At 53.3% G+C, this 21,134-nt stretch overlaps 8 protein-coding genes and 1 non-coding gene across 9 annotated transcripts; 4 read left to right on the top strand and 5 right to left on the bottom strand.

Moving 5' to 3' along the window:
* Positions 1-2: 2 nt before the first annotated feature.
* An01g12340 (hypothetical protein [truncated ORF]) lies at positions 3-308 on the bottom strand (the record flags this gene model as incomplete). Its single annotated transcript, XM_001389604.3, has 1 exon — positions 3-308. A coding segment is annotated over one exon (306 nt), but the record flags the coding sequence as incomplete, so codon positions are not given.
* A 680-nt stretch (positions 309-988) lies between these two features.
* Positions 989-1,506, bottom strand: An01g12330 (uncharacterized protein; the record flags this gene model as incomplete). The annotated part of the gene is made up of 3 exons (XM_001389602.3): positions 989-1,116; positions 1,166-1,237; positions 1,296-1,506. 3 exons carry the CDS (start codon positions 1,504-1,506, stop codon positions 989-991), a joined length of 411 nt encoding a protein of 136 aa, XP_001389639.1.
* Positions 1,507-4,245: 2,739 nt separating this feature from the next.
* An01g12320 (uncharacterized protein) lies at positions 4,246-6,222 on the top strand (the record flags this gene model as incomplete). The annotated part of the gene is made up of 2 exons (XM_001389601.3): positions 4,246-4,861; positions 4,919-6,222. 2 exons carry the CDS (start codon positions 4,246-4,248, stop codon positions 6,220-6,222), a joined length of 1,920 nt encoding a protein of 639 aa, XP_001389638.1.
* Positions 6,223-6,912: 690 nt separating this feature from the next.
* Positions 6,913-8,064, top strand: An01g12310 (uncharacterized protein; the record flags this gene model as incomplete). The annotated part of the gene is made up of 3 exons (XM_001389600.1): positions 6,913-7,149; positions 7,239-7,720; positions 7,794-8,064. The coding sequence occupies 3 exons, from the start codon at positions 6,913-6,915 to the stop codon at positions 8,062-8,064; spliced, it is 990 nt and encodes a 329-aa protein (XP_001389637.1).
* A 107-nt stretch (positions 8,065-8,171) lies between these two features.
* On the bottom strand, positions 8,172-11,888 carry An01g12300 (uncharacterized protein; the record flags this gene model as incomplete). The annotated part of the gene is made up of 3 exons (XM_001389599.1): positions 8,172-9,080; positions 9,125-11,679; positions 11,732-11,888. 3 exons carry the CDS (start codon positions 11,886-11,888, stop codon positions 8,172-8,174), a joined length of 3,621 nt encoding a protein of 1,206 aa, XP_001389636.1.
* An 868-nt stretch (positions 11,889-12,756) lies between these two features.
* An01g12290 (uncharacterized protein) lies at positions 12,757-15,203 on the top strand (the record flags this gene model as incomplete). Its single annotated transcript, XM_001389598.3, has 4 exons — positions 12,757-12,886; positions 12,954-13,121; positions 13,173-14,020; positions 14,070-15,203. 4 exons carry the CDS (start codon positions 12,757-12,759, stop codon positions 15,201-15,203), a joined length of 2,280 nt encoding a protein of 759 aa, XP_001389635.1.
* A 433-nt stretch (positions 15,204-15,636) lies between these two features.
* tRNA-Pro (AGG) lies at positions 15,637-15,727 on the bottom strand. Its single transcript has one exon. It is a non-coding gene; the product is annotated as a tRNA-Pro (tRNA).
* A 791-nt stretch (positions 15,728-16,518) lies between these two features.
* On the bottom strand, positions 16,519-18,603 carry An01g12270 (uncharacterized protein; the record flags this gene model as incomplete). Its single annotated transcript, XM_001389597.1, has 1 exon — positions 16,519-18,603. One exon carries the CDS (start codon positions 18,601-18,603, stop codon positions 16,519-16,521), a length of 2,085 nt encoding a protein of 694 aa, XP_001389634.1.
* Positions 18,604-19,789: 1,186 nt separating this feature from the next.
* An01g12260 (hypothetical protein) lies at positions 19,790-20,818 on the top strand (the record flags this gene model as incomplete). The annotated part of the gene is made up of 4 exons (XM_059744611.1): positions 19,790-19,842; positions 19,898-19,902; positions 20,091-20,296; positions 20,489-20,818. The coding sequence occupies 4 exons, from the start codon at positions 19,790-19,792 to the stop codon at positions 20,816-20,818; spliced, it is 594 nt and encodes a 197-aa protein (XP_059603360.1).
* Positions 20,819-21,134: the final 316 nt, after the last annotated feature.

The following is a 21,134-nucleotide window of genomic DNA, read 5'->3' as shown; positions in this document are numbered from 1 at the left end:
AGGTATGGGGGTGGAGAGGGACGGCGGAAGGGCGGAGCGAGGTTAGAGACTTGCTGGACGTAGTGATGGAGACAGTCACTGGAGCGGTAGTTGAAGGAGTTGTCCACGATGGTGGGCCAGATGTCGGTTGTGAGGTGATCGAGGGCTGTTGCGAGGGTGGTGGTTATGCCATTGATTAGGTCGGAGTCTTTGTTCTCGTCGTCGATGGTGATACTATGATCATCCTTGGGGAGGTGATTCTGGTAAAAGGGGAAGACGAGGGCGGCTGAGAGGGGTAAGGCCACGAGGGGCCAGAGAGGGAGTTTCATTATGAGACGGGCAGCTTATACGGAGAAGATGCTAATGGGATCTGTTGCAGACAATGCTGCTTGTTGTGTTGCGTTGCAGGGATCCAGTGTGTTTTCTATCTGACGAGAGGGCAGGCCAATTGGGCCTAGACCCATCTATCGGCTGAGCCTAATGTTTAGTAACATCATGAGGGAGAACACAACCATTGTTATGGTGATACGCAGCACTAACTTTTAACAATTGGGGGGTTACAGCATCATACACAGCAGCACATTGGAGGAACTCGGCAGTTTGTTCATGACGACACGGAGAATGATGTCATGACCACTCGCGGGGCGGAAAGGAAGCTGATCGTAGGCAGTCAAGTGCCCGCCATTACTATGTAGTATTCTGGTATTGCGCTATGCATGGCTTCATGCAGATACAAGTTCAACGCTCAGGGCGCACATAATACATTTCATCATCTGGCTTCGTAGGTGTGTAAAGTAAGCTTCCGCCCACCGTCCGTGGTGGACGGCAACATCAAGATAGACTCAGACTCATCGACTCACGTCCATCAGGACGTGAGGCGGACGACTGCTGCAACGATTGTCGTCAATTGTGCAGAGCGTGCACATGGCTGGTCACTCAGAAAGGAAACACCGCATCAGGCACCAACAAACCGCAAAGCTGCTCTGATATCGGCCTCCAGAGCACGTGATTACTCTTCGGGTTGCACGAAGGGGTTGGCAATCTCCTCGCTGCCGTCGGCGGGCGAGATCAGGACGATGATGGTGCCACGGGCCACGACGAGACCCAGAGAGCGAGTGTTCTCGTTGCCCTCATCATCTGGGGCCGTCAGTAAAGTCGTGGTGTGGAAATTGCAGGGTGTGCTTACCGCGCATGGATTCCTTGACATCGTCCAGGACCAGATTCATAAGTTGGTCGTATCCCTTGAGCGTACCAATAACTGGACACAAATATCAGCAGGAGTGTATGTAAATTGCAACAGTAGGGGTGGATCTTACCCTCACGACCGCCATTGAACTTGACGCGCACCTCCTTGTCCATATACTTGTTGAGGTCGAGGATGTTTTCCTTCTTGGGCTTCTCCTGCTGCTGCTGCTGGTGGGCACCGCCACCAGCACCGCCACCTCTGTGGGCGCCACGACCGCCAGACCGGTCATAGCCTCCGCCGCGGCCACGGCCACCTCCACGGAACGAGCCTCTTTCGGACATGGCTTGGCTGGAGGGAGTGTTTAGGTTGGGAGGGGAAGTTACTTAGTAGTAGATTATGTGTGGGAGTGGTGGGTTTAGTCCAATTAGGAAGGATGTGGATTAGATAATGCGGTGTCGGGTAAAGGAAAATGAGGGGAAGGAGGGGAAATGCAAGATGAACCAGCTAGTAGTGTGAGTAGCTGGACAGACGAGGGGGATTGGAATGGACTGGCCGGCAGCTCCCTGGAAATGGCACACCGGTGTGGACAGAAATGCCAAATTGGGCCCGACGGGAATTTCACGGGGGCGGAGGGAGTCAGTCAAGCTGTTGCAGGGAAACTCTGACTATGAGGGATTTTCAGCCGGAGCAGCAATAGCAAAGAGCAGCAGCAATAGCAACAAGCAACAAGCAAAACTACCACAATCACGAGGTCGAGCCAGTCACGGGATCTGTGGACGCTGGGAGGAGATCGGAAAACTCTTTTTTTTATCTTCCTGGCAATTGAAGATGGTAAAAATTACAAGACATCTGTCACATTTCCAAGTCGAACAGTACCTGACCACCGGCCCGGGTTAGCGCGTATCGTGGGGGGGCTGGAACCCGGCCAGTGTCGGACACGCGCCCATCACAGCTCGGCCTTTGCTGGACCAGTTTGATGAAGGCTTTTTAGGCAACCATCTTCATCCGATTGATCCTATTTAATGTCTCACACTGGGGGGAGAGAATTATTCCCCCATCAGCAATAAGAATCCAAACAATGACTCGAGTAAAAACTTATGGGAAGGTAGAAACCGGGGCTCACTGATTGTCTGGCACCGGCTCAGCACGGGCGGAGCGCGACCCCCGTCCGAAGGATGAGCTGGTCCAGGCCGGGTTCCGGGCGGCTTCCCCTGTGCACAATCACGAAACCCATGACGCCAGCCAAACCAATACCCATTGGATAAGTTCCGGAAGGAAACGGAGCACCAGCATCATAGCAGCCACTTCCACCTGGCCGCCAGAGGACAACGTGTCAGATAGCCGTCCTTCCTCTTGCATTGCTTGTCGGTCCCTGGAGTCCGCCGCAAGGGGTCTTGCAACCCCAGACACATGCGCTTGGGATCGGAACAATGTCAATGCTGATGATAAGGGGAGAATTGTCGGAGATGTAACATCGGGTCTGCTTGTTTCTTCGTATCCCTCGCTAGTTTCTACATTCATTGTGGTGTCTATTTACCCAAAACATGGGCCCCCATAACCGGCCCTACTGTAAGGTGTTGTCGGTTCATGCCCCGGCCTGGCCTGGCCTTGATAACAGGCGCATGGGCGGCGTATTGATGTATTGTCATAACATGTCATGTATGTTTAATGACCAGCGGAAGAGCCCGGCGGGACTCCGCCCTGCCTTAGGTAAGCGATAACCGGTCACTCGTCAGTTCCTCTCGCTGGGTTTGCAGGAGAGGAGTGGAAAGTCGGTTGCTGTGTTGTTAGCCATCAGGGGTCGAAAGAGACCAAGTACAGTTTAGAGTCCATGGAAAGGGGAGTTTAGTCAAGAATAATCATGCGGATCACCCAGGAACTCAGCGGGAATACAAGACAGACAGACAGACAGACACACAGACAGAAGAAAAAACATCCCTATCGTCCAGGCGCGATCAGGCTACCATTTGTTTTGCGGAAGATCGCCATCACCCACTTGCAGGCCCTTTAGCTCGGTCCACTCGGCATCTCCCATCGTCTGGCTGCTGCCAATGAGGACGGCAAGTTGGGGGAGGATGTATCAAAGCAGTAGGTAACTTACTATCTAGTCAGTCACTCACTATCCCAGTCCGTTCATTAGTTCCCTATCAATCCCATCCTCTCGCCCGTTCCGCCATCCGCAGCGTCACCAGCATCCATTCGGGGGTATTATTGGCCATCACTTCCACCATCCCGTCCCTGCAGTCTGCTGGTTGGGACATTCTGTTTTTGCTGTGCTGCTACAGCTGCTACAGCTAGCGAGTAGTAGTTAGTAGTGAGTACTGAGTAAATAGATATCGTCCCATCCAGTCCTTGTTCTGCGCCTTTTATCTTTTCGTCCCATGTCTCTAACAAACTACTAAGAAACTAAACTTGGCCAACGGCTTCCCCCAACCCTCTTCCTCCCGGCCGTAACTCCGTCCGCCTTTACCTGCCGGTTCGTCCTCCTAACTTTCCTTTCTCTTGCCTCTTCCCCCATCTCTCCTCCTCGCTCTCTCTTCTCTCTTTCTCCCTCCCTCTCCCTCCTCTCTCCTCTCCTCCTCTCCGGCCTCTATCCTCTCTCCTCTCCATCCTTCTCTCTTTCTTCCTCTTCTCCTCTTCTCCCTCCCCCCTTTCCCCTTCCACTCCCTCTTCCCTCTCCCACTTCTTCCCTACTCTCTTCTTCCCTGGTTATTCTTCCTCCCCCACATTTTCTTCCCTCCCGACACTGGATCCTCCCCCCCTCCCACCCCCCATTTTCCCAAGCTATTTTTTTTTCCGTTGGGGTCGCCGATTACCTAACTCGAACGCAGCACGCGCTGCCCAGTGGCTGAACCTGAACCCGCACTCTGGAGCCTGATGCTCCGCCATCGGCAGCCCGTCTTTCGCCAGTCTTCTCATTACTCATTTCTTCTATAAACCCGTTTTTCCTCTCTGGGTTCCTCCCATTTATCCCTCCCCCTCCCTGCCCCGTATTTTCCGCGACTCCTCGCTTCGTCGCAATCCACCCGGATTTACTTCCTCACTGTCTTCCTTGGTCGCCTGCTACCTCCGGCATCACCATGGAGTCCAGAACCGCGACGGCTGAGCCGTCGAGTAAACGACCGCGCTCACCTTCCGGCGATTTCCCTCCTATCGCATCCAAGGTTCCCAAAACCCATTCCAATCACCTGCAGATCAACTACCTCGCCCGCCAATACCCTGACAACCTTCCTCTCGTCTCCGTCGATGATACCATGCCCGCCATTGTGCATCTCATTGGTGAGTACGACGGCGTCTTACATCGTCACGAAAGCATCGCTGGGAACTTGGGCGCCTGTCCGCTGGGGCCCATCTTGATCAAGCGCTTTGAGCGCTTGTTCGATGGGCCGCCTCGCGTGCTCAAGTCGCATGGCAAGGACTCCCCCAACGTGACCTGGCTGGATGTAGTCGAGTTTGCCAAGAACAAACCTGAGCAGTTCAACCTGGAAAAGTCGCGCAACGGGGTGCGAGTGTGCCAATTCTATACCAAGCAGTGTCGGGTGGAGATCAGCGAGGAGGACTTTGTGTTGATCGCCTCGGGGATGCCCCAGAAGATGATCCCCCCGCAGCCGATCATTGAGGATGAGGAGAAGGAATTGGGCGCATTGGAGATTCTGGAGAAGAACCTCCAGCAGATCATCCAGATGGCCGACCAGGGTATGACCTTTGACATGATTTTTTGTATTACAGTCTAAAACTAATCATCGTTGCTAGTGTCTGCCCGCGCCCGACAACTGAACCACCGTTTGAAAAACCGCCGAACGGCGATTGTCACTCGGCGGGAGAACGACATGTCGCTCCACTCGCAGCGACAGCAACAACAACAACAGCAGCAACAACATCGTTCCATCAGCCCTGCCTGGCGCGATGCCAATGGCCATGCCCAGAATCCAAATGGCAGTACCCCTGCTAGCGCCCAGTCTCCCTCCACTGGTTTTGTTGCCGTGAATGCCGGCCGGCCCGGCGGCGGAGAAGCCACTGTGGAGGAGAATGCGCTGTCATCGCAGTTTATGTTCTCGCATTCCAATACGGACAACGTTACTATCATCAACGGCACCTCGATCAAAGGCGCCTCGCCGACGACCCGCGCCGAGCTCATGAAAAAGTTCTTCACAACTCAGGATCGGCAGGCGCGCAGCATTGAAGAGGGACCCGGCTCCAATAGCCGGCAGTCTTCCCGGCCGCGGCCGCGAGCGTCGGATGCGGCGGACTACAATCTGTACACTCCGGCACCGACTACGGTTGCTATTCCCAATACACCGTCGTCGCTTCTGCCTCCGCCCAAGTCCCACCACCACGAAAAGGATGACGGCGGCCCGCACAAGATGGAGATGGTGGCGCGCATGGAAGAACTACAGCGGGGCGAGCGCATCTTGCCGCCCTGCGATCGCTGTCGTCGGCTACACATGGATTGTCTGAAGAACCTGACCGCCTGCATGGGGTGCACCAAGAAACACGCCAAGTGTTCCTGGAAGGACGTGAAGGAGGACGAGCTACGTGAGACGCGCGTCGACCGCACGTCCCGGGAGCGAGCGGAGGAGCCGCCTTCGTCCAAGGAGGCCTCTGCGACCCATCCACTGCCCACTCCTGTGGCAGCACCACCGTCGTCGACGGCAGCCCCCACCCCGGTGTCTGGGCCACTGTTGCCCGAGACGGAGCCGCGACCTCGCGAGCGCGAGATTGCGTCCGAGTACAGCGTGCGCCGCGAGTCTGCGCCGACGGGCGGACCGATTGCGGGGATGGCGCTGGCCAAGGAGACGTCACCGCGGCGAGCCATGAGCGAGATGCATGGGAGCAGCGGGATGAGCCACGAGCGGCGGGTCAGCCTGCATCGGCACGCGGAGGCGGACGACGATGATCCGGATGCCAACCAGCGGCTGATGCAGGCGATTCTGGATACGGTGGACCACCACACGCGGGTGGCGGCGGCGGTGAAGGAGGGGCATGAAGTGAGCAACGAGCGGGAGCGGGAGCGCGAGCAGGAACGAGAGCGGGAGCGGAAGTTGGTGCGGGCGTAGCTTTGACCCGACTTTTTGTTTGGGAATTATGGATATGGATACCTTGGACAGGACATGGGAGTTGTATTTAGGTTTTTGATTGAGCGAGTTAGCGGATATCCCGGTTTGAATTCTGGATGAAATGATGGATTGGATGGATTGGATAGCATGGATGGGCATAGCATAATGTGACTGCATATGCATACAGGATCTACTCTGTACAGAAGAACCAGTGAATGTGTGTCGGAGTTTGTCATTCCCGCCGCGGCACCAACTGCCGATGGGCGATCCGCACCCCGCAGACACTTGATCCTAATAGATCTGAACACTACTACTTTATACTACTATTTTTCAAACAAGGATACTCAGACATCCAACCCCACAGATCGTCACGTCAATCTCTCGATCCAGTATTCCTTATATCCATATATCCGCAAAGTAGTAATGAATCTCGGGAATGGCCATAGCCGATCTCCTCGCTGAGTGATGCTTACGTAGCACCACCATCCGAACTACCCAGCCAATGAGACCGCGTCAATTTACACCCATCCACCACCCACTTTTCTTTCCCATCCATAGCAATGTGGGGTGTCCCCGCAGTCTTCATTCACCTATATAGTAGATTCCCCCCCACCCCATACCCATTGCAATTGCGCCCTCTATTCTTCTCACCCCTCACCACTAATCAAAGAACATAAAGGCGAAAACAAAATGGATCCCAGCAAAGTCAAAATTCCCCCCATGAAAGACCTCACGGTCGACAACATCACCGAGAACGTCATTCGCATCAACTCCCTCTGCCAAGACGAGCGACTGAAATACGTTCTCGAGCGGCTCGTCACCCATCTCCACGATTTCGCTAGAGAGACTCGTCTCAGCACGGATGAATGGATGACTGGCTTGAGATTCCTCACGGAAGTAGGCAAGATTTGTTCTGATGTTAGACAGGTATGTTTCTATCTATTTCCCCCCTCTCCCCCACAATTCCCGTATCCCCCCCACCACCACCACCACCAACAATACTAACATTTAATTAGGAATACATTCTACTAAGCGACATCCTCGGCCTCTCCATCCTCGTCGACTCCATCGACCACCCCAAACCCCCCAACAGCACCGAAGGCACCGTCCTGGGCCCCTTCCACACGCACGACGCCGAGCCCCTCACCCCAGGCGCCAGCATCTCCCATGACCCCGCCGGCGAGCCCCTCCTCGTCGTCTGCACCGTCAAAGATACCCACGGAAACCCCGTCTCCGACGTGAAGATCGATATCTGGGAGACGGATTCCACCGGCCATTATGATGTGCAGTATGCCGGACGGGATGGGCCGGATGGAAGATGTATCATGACGTCTGACAAGGAGGGCGTGTTCTGGTTCAAGGCCATTACCCCGGTTCCGTACCCCATTCCGCATGATGGGCCGGTGGGGAAGCTGTTGAAGCTGTTGGGAAGACATCCCTATCGCCCGAGTCATATGCATTTTATGTTTGAGAAGGGAGGGTTTGATCATTTGATTACGTGAGTTTTATATTGGTTCCCCCGGAGGGGTGGGTGGGTATGGATGTGGGCTAATGTGGGTGTGTGTGTTTAGGGCGCTGTATCTCCGCAATGATCCGTATGAGACCTCCGATGCGGTCTTCGGAGTGAAGGATTCGCTGGTGGTGGATATTGGTAAGGCCGGGCCGGAGTATGCGGCCAAGTATGGGGTTTCCGAGGATCATGCGCTGCTGACGTATGATTTCGTGCTGGTGAGTGATGAGGAGACGAGTGAGTTGCGGGCGAGGAATTCCAAGGAGGCGTTGGATAAGTTGGGGAGGAAGGTGAAGATTGTTAATGGGTTGCCGGTGCCGGATTTGGATTGAAGATCCTGCTTTTCCGCTTTTCTTTTCTAATAGAGCTTTTTGTGTGGTATGATGTGATTAAGTGGTGTATGATTGTATGAATGTATTCTTTATTAGGTGTATATACATCATTCATTATCGTGGACATTGGTGTTGGCTTCTGCTTCTGCATTCACCATCTCTCCAAAGTCACTTCCCTCCACTGCTGCCGCACCATCCTTCAATCGTCGCAGTCCACTCTCATCTTCCACCCAGCCACCGACCTTCTCCACTCCTGCGATATACTCTGTCCCAATGCGCAGGTTCAGCCCTGCGCTCAACGCCCGTTCGATCCGCACTTCGCGTCCCTCAGCAATCAGCACCCGGAACACGTGGCCCAGGAACCCGCTCAGGAGGTCCACGCTCCACTCGTCCGGCACGACACGCAGCACCTCGCCCACGTCGAACCACGCCGCGAATCGTCCTAGCAGGTCGCTCGTCCGCTCGAGCCGCTCTGACGGATCCTGGATCTGCAGGAACTCGTCCAGCAGGTACCGGAAGAGCTCTGATTGCAGGGATCGCTCGGCGAATTCGACCAGCGCTCCTGTCGTGCTGGTGCTGCGCGGGCCGCCGAAGAGGCAGTATCGTACGGCGGAGTCGTAGTCGCCTAGTCCGTGGGTGAGCAGGTGAAGCGCCTCGCGGTGTCGACCTTGTAGTCCGTCTAGAATCACTGATTCTGATACCAGTTCGTTCTGGAACGGCTCGATCCGCGCCAGCACCGCCGGGATGGAGTATGTCAGATTGCGCGCGGGCAGGGAGGTGAAGTGCCCGCCGCTGCCGCCTCCGAGGAGTTGAAGAAGGCGGAGCCGTGATTGCCACCATGGCTCGGCAGGGGTGTTTTCGGTGATGAAGTTCATGTAGGTGGGTTTGGGCGGCTGCAGGGCGCGGTACGTAGAGTAGGATTCTGCGAGTGATGCACGCGCTTCTGGGGAAGACTCGAGCACGGAGAGTACGGTGTCCAGGTAGTAGGAGAGGAGGTCGTCCGCGTATTGAGTGTGCTGGACAGGTTAGCTTGAATACATGATAAGAGAGTGGCACTTACATTTCGGACGAAAACGAGGTGCTCCAAATACACCTGCACCGCATTTGGCGCGCGCTCTTTGAGCAAGCTGACCACATCCGTAGTCTCCAGTTTCACCCGGCTCGTGCCGTCGGAGAACACTTGAATACCCAGGTTGGGATTGCGCTGGGCCAGCCATGCTCCATACTCCTCCACCAACTGCGCGTCCTTGATCTTGACCAAGTACCGTCGCATCTGCGCTTCGGTCCCACCCACGGTGACCTCACCACCACGGTCCTCCTCGCCATCGATAATCCGTCGCCAGGTCTTGAGGACATTCCCCGACATTCTGTGGCTCTGATACAATCGGCTGAGCACAAACAAGCGCCGGTAGCTTTCCAGCAGCGCCACGGCCCGGTCAAAGCTACCCTTCCAGTTGTCCACTAGACGGTTGAGTTCCGCGCGGATGGACGACTGCGCGCGTTGGTCGGCTGACATCTGTGCATCCTGCTCCAGAAGCAGGTGCAGAAGAGCTGCATCGACGCTGTCGAATACATAATTTTCATCCGTAATACTGCCATATCCCCTCTTCTGTTGCCAGGATAATAGGAACCGCTTGATCATATCCAGAACTGCTGCATCGGAAGCCCCGGTATTCTCCGTCTTGTCGAGCCGCTGCACGTAGGCTTCCGTGACCTCAGAAAGACCAGCATGAACCCAGATGCCCTGTGGACCTTGGAGAACCTCGCGTCGCAGGAGAGGAACTAGCAGCAACGCAATACGCGGGTCCAGTTCACCAACTATGAGCGCTCGCTCTGTGTCATCGATGATGGCATCGCTTCGGACAGCCGCGTCCATGAAGATGAGATCTGCGAAAAGAAGCAGGCTTGCTTTCTGCTTCACATAGTTTAAGCCCAAGAATTCCGATTCTGATTTGGGCTCTGTGGTCTGGACATGGTGGATGATATCGGCAACTGCTTTCCGGAAGGCCTTGGAGTCGCCAGCGCCTGTCTCCTGAGCCGCCTGCAGAGCATCATTAAGCTGTGTGGTCAGTGGATTTCTCACCACCCGCCATATCTGGTTGCCGTTCCACATCACCATGCTGCTTTGGGTCTGGCCTAATTCACGCGCAAACCTGGCTTCCTCGGCGTTTCTATCCGCTTCCCAACCGCGCTCCTTCGAGCCTTCTGAGTCAGTCAACTCCTGAGCCTCAAAGAGCTCTTTTTCTTTTTGGAGATGTTCGATCGATGATTGCGTTCTTGGGTCGGCTGCCGGTACATGGGGAGACAACAACGGAGTCTTTAGACGGACCATACGTAGCAAATTTCCCAATTCAGATACCTCGAGCTTGCTTGGGCTGATTGTATGGCATAGACCAGCATGGGTAGTCTGCATGTCGTTGGCCGACGGTATTTCTACCCAAGTTTTGTGGTCCTCCGCCTCCCCGGGATCGACATCCCAGAGCTGTACTTCGAGAAACTTTCGTCTCTGGCCATCCTGTTCTGATTCAATGACAGCCAGAAGAAGCTCATCCTGCGTATTCTCCGGTGATGGTATCATGTGGGTTTCGTCGCCCTTGTCGATCACAATCGACTCGGGATATTTGTGAAATGTTATCGTACCACGGACCACGTCGCCATCTACATTGACAAACATGCCCACTCCGGGCTCGGTTGTATCGGTTCCTCTGACAAGCAAGAACTCCGACGAGGTCGGTGATAGCACGTGAGGCTTCAGCTGGATTGGAGGCTTCGGTATTGGTGGAAGGGGTTTTCGGTCATCGGGGCTTGACTGGGAGTCGCGGGTCGAGTGGGTAGGGGATATTCTCGGAGAAGCACTTCCGGCTCGGTCTTTCGAAATCGATTGTCGCGGGGTTCCAGCAGGAGACAGCTCTGGCGTAACAGAGCTAGACCTATCATGAGGTGAGGTATGAGTATTTGGCTGCAGCATCCCCGCGAACGGGTTTGGTCCGGAGCCTCGGTCATGTGCGTGGCTCTCCAGAGGCGAGGTCGCGAAGGGTGACGACGGGGATCTGTCTCCTCCATGACCCGAATCGAATGCCTCACTGGAGAATGAGACAGGAAAGAGCTGGATCTTCTGTTGGTTTTCCACGTCCAATAGAGAGTACGCATGTGTATCAGCAGCGCAAGCGATTATGCCTCTCCGCGCCGCCACCAGGCAGCCAGGAAACTCGATGTTCCTTATCCGTCGAGCATCATCGCCAATTCTGACCAACATCATCCGATTTTGGGCCGCGATCATGATAACTGGGTTTTCCGACTCATCCGCTGCGTTCAGATCCAGCCCGCCAATCCAGCGACAGTTGTTGACCTTGGTGTTCCCGAAGGCCGGACTGAGTTCCGGCAACATGTAGAAGGTAGCCGTTCCATTGCACAACACACATGCCTTGTTTACTGTTGGCAGTAACACAATTTGCTGGATCCCCAGGAGCTTTGCTGATGCTGTTTGGGAGAAAGGGATTGGTAGTCTTGAAGCGAGGATGAATGACGGCTCGTTCGACTTGTCCGAGGGGTCCGGTGGGAGGCAGACGAAATGCAGGATCTCGGCGGCAGAGGTACCAATGTATAGATTGTCATCTAGAGATAATCCAGTTAGCTCGGCTCGCTCGTAAGCAAATCTGGCACGCACTCCAATACTCGACGCAGGTTATATGGACATCATCGTCATCATTGTCCGCATTCAAGGGCACCTGGTCGAAGAGGGACCGGAACACATAAGGTGCAGCTTTTGGAGGGCCAATCTTCCGCCTTTTGCGCGGGCTGATGCCCTCCTCTTCCGACACCATGATGAGGCCAGCTCGGTGATGTCGTGAGAGATGGTTCCTGACAGGATGGAGACGTGAGGGGAAGGCAGATCAGGACAGGAACTGGGAGGAGCTTCAGTCGGGCGAGGCTGGGCGCGGGTGGGCCCGCCTGGGGTTAGCTGCTGACTCAGGTGGAGTCCGTTCTATGATTGCAGTTAACTAGTTAGTTATCAGTCTATCACTTTTTAACTATCTATGCTGAGAACTTCAAGTCATTACTATTGCTCTCTCTTGGACATCGTATCAGCTTGAACCAGTTCGGTGTCCAGGTGCAAGCATAAACCCCCAATCCGCGGGTTGAGGATTGAGCTGTCTGGGCTGCGATCGCGACGCTTCAGCCTTCATCACCTGCCAGTGACGAGGCAGACTTTAGGTTGCAGGCAACACATATGATACATCTCAAGCCACTGCTTATTTGAGGTCTCTTCAGCATATACTTACCTGAAAAAGGCCCAATCTGAGACGAACGTGGCCAAGTTGCTATAAATAACGGGGCTGAACCACGATCGGATAGGAACCTACCGGCATCGATCCAGGAGAATCTCATCTTAGACGGTCAGCTCACTAGAACCCTAACTATCAGTACTCTCTTGTCTTGTCGTAAAAGGACACCTCTTCCTTGCATATATATACGCTATCTCAACACGCGATTGGGCATATCTGCTCATTGTTGTCTTCGGAAGATCATCGGCCCGGTCGGCGTGTCACTCCGCATTGCTGTAGTTTCACATTAACTGGCTTCATTTACTTGTCCCTCTCCGGATAGTCGTGGTGTTGCCGGTCCGGTCTTGGATGGGGGTGTTGCGCTGATTCTTGTTCCATTGAAGCGGATTATCTTCAAATCTCAACCATGGACGCTTTCGCGATTACCGAAGGCATTGTCCCTGACAATAGCCAGGATGGCCACAACTCCGAGCCCGCCGCCGGCAAGTTACCGGAAGGAGCCAACAAGTTCCAGCGTGCCATTGCGGCCTGGCGAGGTTTGTCGCCTCAATCTCAGAATTCTCGACCGAAGTATCCGGTAGCTAACAAGTTCCTTTGATACAGGTATCGATCTCGCCAGCACGGTCGCAAAGCTAGACAGTACCGCATCTGACATCGTCGCTCAGCAGCGTGATGCACTCGTCCAGCGCAAGGATCTCGCCCAGAAGACGAAGGATTTCCGCAAGCTAGATGACTCTTCTAAACTTGCTGAGTACAAGGGCCTTCTGAAAGGTTCGTGGTGTTCCAACCGCATCCGTCCGAACCGTCGCTAACACCTCACAGCTTACCAGGGGTTTATCGATCTTCTCACGAACCAGGGCAAGGCCTCCTCGTCCGCCTTCTTGCAGCTCTATTCGTCCTTGTCTGAAGCGCCTGATCCCTACCCTCTCCTTGAAGCATCCGTCGACTCCCTCGTCCATTCCGAAGAAACCGTCCCCAAACTGACCTCGGAACGTGATCGTCTGCAAGGCTCCGTCGACCGTCTCACCTCTCAGCTGGAGGATACAGAAAAGCGCCTTCAAGAAGAAAGGGCGGCGAGAAAGAAGCTAGAAGAGAACCAGGAGTCTAAAATCAAGGAGGTCGAGGAGTCGTGGTCCGCGGTGCTGTCAGAGAAAACGAACAATTGGACGGCTAAAGAGAAGAGCTTGGAGGAGAAGGTGGAGAACCAGGAGCGCTTGGTGAAGGAGCTCAAGGCAAGCTATGAGGTGTCACAACGCTTGGGCCAGGAGGAAGAGGGCGGCGAGGGCACCCACGGAGCTAGCGCTGCGGAACTCGAACTGGTTTCAACCGAATTGGAGAAGACAGGACTGAGGCTGGCGGAAGTCGAAGCGAGAAATGAGCAACTCAGGCTCGAGCTGGCTCAAGCCGTCTCCCATTCGCAGTCGGGTCACGCAGCGTCCGTCGAAGATGATCCTGATTACCTGCGCCTCCAGTCGGAGAATTCGTCCCTCTTGCGCAAACTTGAAGCTGCTCGCTTTGATAAGGAGTCTGAGCGACACACCTGGGAGTCCAAGTACTCTCAGGCTGAGAGGCAGATCACAAGTGTCACAGCTGAGAAGGAAGAATTGCGCTCAAAGTTGGAAAAGGTCGCTGACTATGAAGACATCCGTCGGGAACTGGAGATGATCAAGGTAATAACTCAATATCCCTCTGTTTTGATTGGCTATCTGACAGTTACAGTCTATTGAATTCTCGCCTGGCGATGACGATGATGCTGCCGATCTGACAGACGCTGCGAACGCCAACGGCGCGGCTGCCAAGTCCCAGGATGGGTCAAAGAACAAGAATAGCTTGGAGCAGCTCTTGCTGGCCAGGAATAAGAAGCTGACAGATGAGCTCACCATTCTACGAGTATCCCATCGCGACCTACAGGGCCAGCTAGAGGCACTCCGCGAGGATCTCTCAACCACGAAAGAGGAGTTGGAGAAATCGCAGAAGCTCTCTACCACACTGGAGAATGATCTTCTCCGTGTACAGGAGGAGGCTGCGAACACATTCCCTTCATCGGCAATGTCTGTTGCTGGTACCTACACCTCGAAGTACCCGCACTCAACCCGCAAGGGCGCAGTGTCGCCCACCTCGTCCATCATCTCGGGCTTTGACCAGTCCATGGCTTCGGCCAACACGATGGACTCCATCCGTGCGGGAGAGCCAGTCGGGGGTGGCTCGGGTCTTTTGCCTATGATCCAAGCCCAGCGTGACCGCTTCAAGAAGAAGAACGCTGAGCTGGAGGAAGAGCTGTCAAAGCTGTACGGCACAGTGAAGTCATTGAGACAGGAGGTGGCCTCTCTACAAAAAGACAACCTCAGCCTGTATGAGAAGACACGCTATGTCTCAACATACAACCGTGGGCCGGGCGCATCATCGTCCGCCTCTGCTTATGCGAGCAGGCCCAATGCCTCGTCCATCCACCCATCAGCAGACACGCCGTCAGGGCTTTCCCTCGATCGGTACCAATCCGCGTATGAGGCTCAGATCTCACCATTTGCCGCTTTCCGGGGTCGTGAGTCTACGCGTGCATACAAGCGCATGAGCCTACCGGAGCGAATTGTATTCTCACTTACCCGGATCATTCTCGCTAACCGCACGAGCCGGAATCTTTTCGCGGGCTACTGCTTTGCTCTACACATCTTGATCTTCGTCATGCTGTATATGATGAGTACCATGGAGATCGAGAAGCATAGCAGCGCAAGCCTTGGTGCAGCCGCTGCGGCTGCAATGGCCGGCGGGGGTGGCAGCGGTAGCGGTGGTTATACTGGCCAGCAGCTCCATGGAGATGATTGGCAGCAAGAAGGCTTCAACCACGCGGGTTGATCTCATGACTAGCATTGTATTCTTAGCCCGTTGGGAGCGACGAATCATTCAGGGGCGTTTGTTGGTTGGCGGTTATGATCTAGTGCTGATACTTTTCTATGTGAATATCCTATGTTCTATAATGCAAATACTTCTATATGATGCTTGATGCTTTGATCGATTAGAACGGTAACTGCTAATAATATTGTGGCGTGCAGTACAAGGGAGCAATGCATAGAGGAAAGCAGTTGGTATAGGGGGCGGTACTGCCATTCGAGTTGCATATCATGAGTGTATGACTGGGAAGAATGATCAAAAAGGCTAGTCAATAAGTAAGGTACTGTGCGGTTTTCAGGTTACATATATCTTTATCTATCTTCCTTTCTTCGTATTCTATTTTACCTCTATATATATGAGAGGAAACAAAAGATAAAAACAAAAAAGAAAAAGAAACGGCCCGAGCCGCGGATCGAACGCGGGACCTCTCGCAGATATGCTTGGGTTTGTATCCCTAAGCGAGAATCATACCACTAGACCACCCGGGCGTTGCCTGTTGAAACACGGTTTTCTTTTATGCTCTATGAGTCTTTTTTCAATTTTAGCTGCAGTTCCGTAACTACCTGTGCTGTCGTGATGTTTGTCATACAGGGTTATACGGCCGCGGAAGAAGAATATCCTTTCTATATACGTTGTTGAAATTTAGATTGGCTTAGACTTCTAAGTACTACTAGTAAGGTAAGTAATGAACAAGGGAGTGATGGTTGCTAACCTTTAAGTTGTGAGTCGGAGGCGTGTTGGCTGAATATATACTGGTGGGTACTTCATACTACTTCGGAGGGATGGTGCCTGCTTATCGCCTTTCAACTTTTACGAACGGCATCACTCACCGCGAAATATCATGCCCGGCACTTCATCCATGGAATACACCCTCTCATCGATGTTGAACGCGGCGCCTCCCCCAAAGCCCAATGACCAGAAAACTGCAACAACACCCTCGCGCGATTCTACTTACATACCTGAGCGACTACCTGCACCTACCCCCCGGTGTTGTATCTCAGCAACATACCCCGACCAAAAAGAACCGATTATATATATCCCATCTTGAGTAACTAAGTTCATCACTCCTAGAGTTACAGAGTGCCAGAGCCCTACAACTACATTGCATGCATAACAGGGGTGCTTCATTGGATGCCCCCACAGGATGGCCAGACTTCGAAACGACTCAGCCAAACAACCTTCAATGGATTCAGCCACCGATGCGATGATAAGCGCGACGCGATGTACATGAGGGCCATTCATACTAGTCCCTTCTTCTCAGAAACAACTATCGATCATACTAATGCTGACGGATCTTGCCCATCATATCCCAATAGCCGCCCGAGCCATGAGACAGACCGGTACCACACCGCGGCCGAACGAAATCCTCCTTGGAGCCAGAAGGCCAAATGGGGAGCTGACAAACTTCATCTATCTTGCACTTATGACACTCCCTGAATACTGCCCAATTCAAGTAATGCTTCAGGTCCTCAATGATTGCAATGCCCTCTTCATACGTCTCTGCGCTCGCGCCAGCAACCAAGCTCGAACACAATCGCTCCGAAACCTGAGAGACAGCCTGAGCTGGGACAGTGGTAATATCAGCGCCAGAAACCCAGAACTGCCTGGCGCAGCGCTCAATTTCAGCAGTCGAGTTGCGCCCACGCGCGTCGATAAATGGCTCAATAGCGAGGTGAAGCTCACGGCGAAGTTCATGGTGAGTTGAAATGGCCGGAGACAACGCCAGACTAATGCGGTAGTGGTACCTGGTCATGATCATGTCGACGACGTTTTGCCAGTTAATACCAGTGTTTGTAAAATCAGTCCCTCTGACCAGCCGATCAATGTGTGCGCGTACGGGCACCAGCTTTGCAGCATCGTTGACCACCCGGGGGAGGCCCTGCTCGTCAAAGTACATTGCGTCGGGGTATGCGAACATCGTGACAAAATCGTCGTAGTTGATGGATACTCTGTCTCCCCCAATGCCATCGAATCGGGTAGCAAGTGCTCGAGCATAGCTGAGATGGGAACCACCATCCCCATTGCGCGATGGGTAAGTGCTTAAGATGCTTACAACGTCGAGGTTATCGGCGAACGAGCAGAGGATAACCTCGAAGCCACCGACCATTCGAATGAATCCGTCAACACGATTGTCCCACTGGTCGCGGGCCATGGCACACAGATCGTCGGCGCGCAGGTTGTCACCCTCTGCCGGGCTGCCATCAAAGAGGGTTGCATTTCGGAGGACAATGTCCTGCATATCGAGGGTACCCTTGAGAGATTTTGCAGCCGACTGTCCATCAAAGTACACGAGACGTAAATCACGCTTAGTGCGATAGGTGTGGAAATATCCCGTCTGTTCTTCTACCGTAGGTTCGGTGGAAATGAAAGATGACTGGTCATAGTGCTCCCCAATGTTTGACTGACTCTGGTGGCCAGGCTTGTTATGGTGACCATCGTAAGATCCATGACGAGCTTGCGAGTCGGATCCTTCGACCACTACCCTGTGAGATCCCCCGTGCTCAGTTAGGAAATACTGAACAATTGACTGCAGTCTCTTCCATTGGCGAGTGAAGAGGCCATGGTGAGGCGTGCCTTCAGCAGCCATGTCAGCATTGTGATGCTTTGTGTGACCGCGAGAATCTGCATGATAAAGCTTCACGTGTTCGCGGTGCTGGGCATGATCCTGTGTCCAGTCGTTGTTGTCTGAATCAGAGCCACTTTGCTGGTGAACCGACTCTTTCCGGTGCTTATCGCGAGAGCCTGCATAATATGGCTTTAGATGTTCGCGATGCCTGGCATGGTCTTGTACCCAGCCGTCGTTCTCCGGTCTAAAGTCAGATTTATGCTGAACCCGCTCCGCCCAGTGTTTACTGCGAGAATCTGCACGATATGTGCTCACATGTTCGTGGTGCCGGGCATGATCCTGCACCCAGCTGCCGGTTTCCGTTTCAAGGTCACTTTCATGCTCCACCGTCTCCGTCCAACGATGATCATATGTTTTCTCTATATTGCTCTGTTCCTCATCTTCATGTGGCTGGTTGGTAGCTTCGGAGGGTCTTGAACGACGGGTCCTACCAGGATGGGCAAAAACCATGGCATGCTCCGGCTCAAAAGCTAACCACTCAGTGCCATTGATACGATATGCACTCGAGGTACCGTGGTAGAACTCCGTTCCTTGAGGTACCGTGGCAATGAAGACGGACATGCCATTGTGCTGCATGACGCTGCCGAACATCTTCATGGAGTTATGCAGAGCATTGAAGATGTGGCTGGCATGAGTAGAGCCATCTGGCACAGAAAGTCGTTCTTCAGCTGGGAATGGGCTGGATGCCACCGTCCACGGCAATAAAGCCCAAGCTAGCCGCTTGATATCGAACTTCATGTCTGTCGAATATCCACCACTTCGATGCCTAAGGCAATATATTAAGAAAGAGGATTCCCGTTGGCATAGAAGTCATGCCAAGCTCCTTATGAAGTAGATCGGATTTGGGTCTCTCAGGGGCAGGATCCCGGGATGACGCGGTCTCCACTTCACACAGCTGAGACTAAAGGCATGGAAGGGGAAATTTGAATAAGCGCTTCGACATTAGTGACATCGAGGTATTGGGAGTATTGTATGATTCGGCCATAGGTATGAGCATGTCACTTGATGTGGCATCACGGCACATAAGACAGCCAACAGGCATTATGCCTGCGGACTAGCCGGGTATGGTCCGTTCGGTCTCTCGCGGTCCCATCCAAGAACCGGGAAGCAGATTCGGGCCTCGGAGATAACGATATCAAGGGTACAATGCATCGGATGCCAACCTCAGTCGGCAGGATACAGCAACCCGGGTGTTATTGACCCACTCGGTCGCGGGGACGTTGTTGGCTGAAATCGGAACGACCGGCAGCAATCCGTGGATATAGTGGTTCCCTATAAGGATACTCAATGCTGACCGTGCATCGGAGTTGATGTTCCGGCCCAATTTAAGCAGCTGATTTATCTTATCTGATCCAGGTGTCTCGTGGGTTGGCTCGCCAGTCCCACTCAGCCCTGAAGTACTATCATCCTGCGCTTGGCATCCCTCCCAGTCCATCCAACCACATCTGATTGCATGTAGGATACCCCTGCAACCGAAGTTGGTCCTTCCATATCTCGGTTGCGAAGTTTACGGGCTCACACCACTCTCACTGGTATCTTCCTTCTCCGTACAGCTGTGCAGCACATGACGGATGCCCAGAATTCGATTCTTGACCCGTGTCTTGGATGCAATATACGATGTCAATTGACATTGGCTGTAGAGAGGAGGGGGTGCGAGATGGAGCTCCACGATTAATTCGCTTCCGGATTGCTCTTTCCGCGAATGAGCACTATATAGCGGCCTCTGGACGACTTGGAACTGGGTATCAGAGCACATTACTTCGAACAACTTCCTGATTACCGTTATTCTCCTCATCTTTGACAAAGGCATAGGCTGGCCAAGGTGCTCATTGAGTTCAAAACCTTGCTTAGTCTTTTTCAGACACTTAATTGGGCATTCTTTCAAGTGAAAGTCTCCGAGATAGTCCACACCGTATTCCTCATTATGAAGTTGACTATCCCTCTTCTACTCCTCGGGGCTGTCTCAACGGTCAATGGGTGAGCATAATTATTCTGCTACAGGAAACGCTGTGACTATACTGACAGTGTCTAGCTTGAGTGAGTGCATCCTCAACTGCCAAGCCGAGGCTGCAGCAAGCGACTGCAGCACCAGCAACTAGTAGGTTGATACGGTTATATCCGCTTCTGGGAAAGCAAGTATCTCATTATCAATCCACAGCAATCAGACCAGCTGCTACTGCAACAACGGTGACTTTCCCATTGATGTGCAATCTTGCCTAGAAAAGTATGGAAATACTACGCTAAGTATGACCGCATGCATATGCTAACACAGACAAGGAGCTGCTCGAATGATATCGGATCCTTCCACACCTATCGTGGTTCACAGTGTGGAGGTTCTTCTGCTACAACCACCGCAACTGCAGCTGCTTCGACGTCGACCATAACCCTGAGTAGCTGCATCCTTGAATGCCAGTCTACTGCCGCCGACACTGTAGGTGGCGTTTGTTCGTCCAGCAGCTAGTATGTACCCACAACTTTCTACCTCCTCCACCCACAGAAAGCTAACTCCAACACCCAGCAACAACACAGCGTGCTATTGTGACTCGGATTCCTTCGCCACCCAAACTCAGGACTGCATTTTCTCGTCCGTATCCCCTACCCTTCCTTACTAGACCAGTATCAGCCAAGCCTAACAAAACCCAGGGACTGCGCCGGCCAAGATGGAACTTTTCACCAATGGCGCGGAAGTATTTGCGCATCCAGCACAACTACAAGCAGTTCCACCTCAGCTGCGACATCCACCAGCAGTAGTTCCGGCAGCTCCGGACTTAGCAAAGGTGCCATCGCAGGAATTAGTGTCGGCTCTGCCGTAGCCGGGATTGCAATTATCTCCTTGATTGTATTTACGCTCCTACGCCGTCGGTGGAAAGCCACAAATACTTACAACAAGGACAGTGACCCTAAGAACTTTCCGCTTCACAAGCTGGCTTCGGCTTCGACGTCTGTTGCGTGAGCCTAGCCCTCTGCAAGTGAAACACCTCAAGATAAGTATGTAGATTAGAAGGGCTATATACTATGCGGCAATGACACAATGATCTTTCCATTCCTACTAGCTCTACTACCTATCCACCTTGTCATACCGTAGCACACCACATCAAAGTAGAACCTAGAAAGGATGTAGGACTAGCCATATTACAACCGAGTACTTTTCTCGTAAGAAGAAACCCTTCCCCCTTTTGAACCGTCCCGAGCTAGCCGTGCCAACTCGCTCTGTGGCAATCCTCATTCTAACTTGACATAGCAGCTCCTGCATGTAGTTACAACTACAC

This window comes from Aspergillus niger (genome assembly GCF_000002855.4).
Source record: "Aspergillus niger supercontig An01".
NCBI lineage: Eukaryota > Fungi > Ascomycota > Eurotiomycetes > Eurotiales > Aspergillaceae > Aspergillus > Aspergillus niger.
Note: the sequence above shows the minus strand (reverse complement) of the source record. Positions and strands in the feature narration are given on the sequence as shown.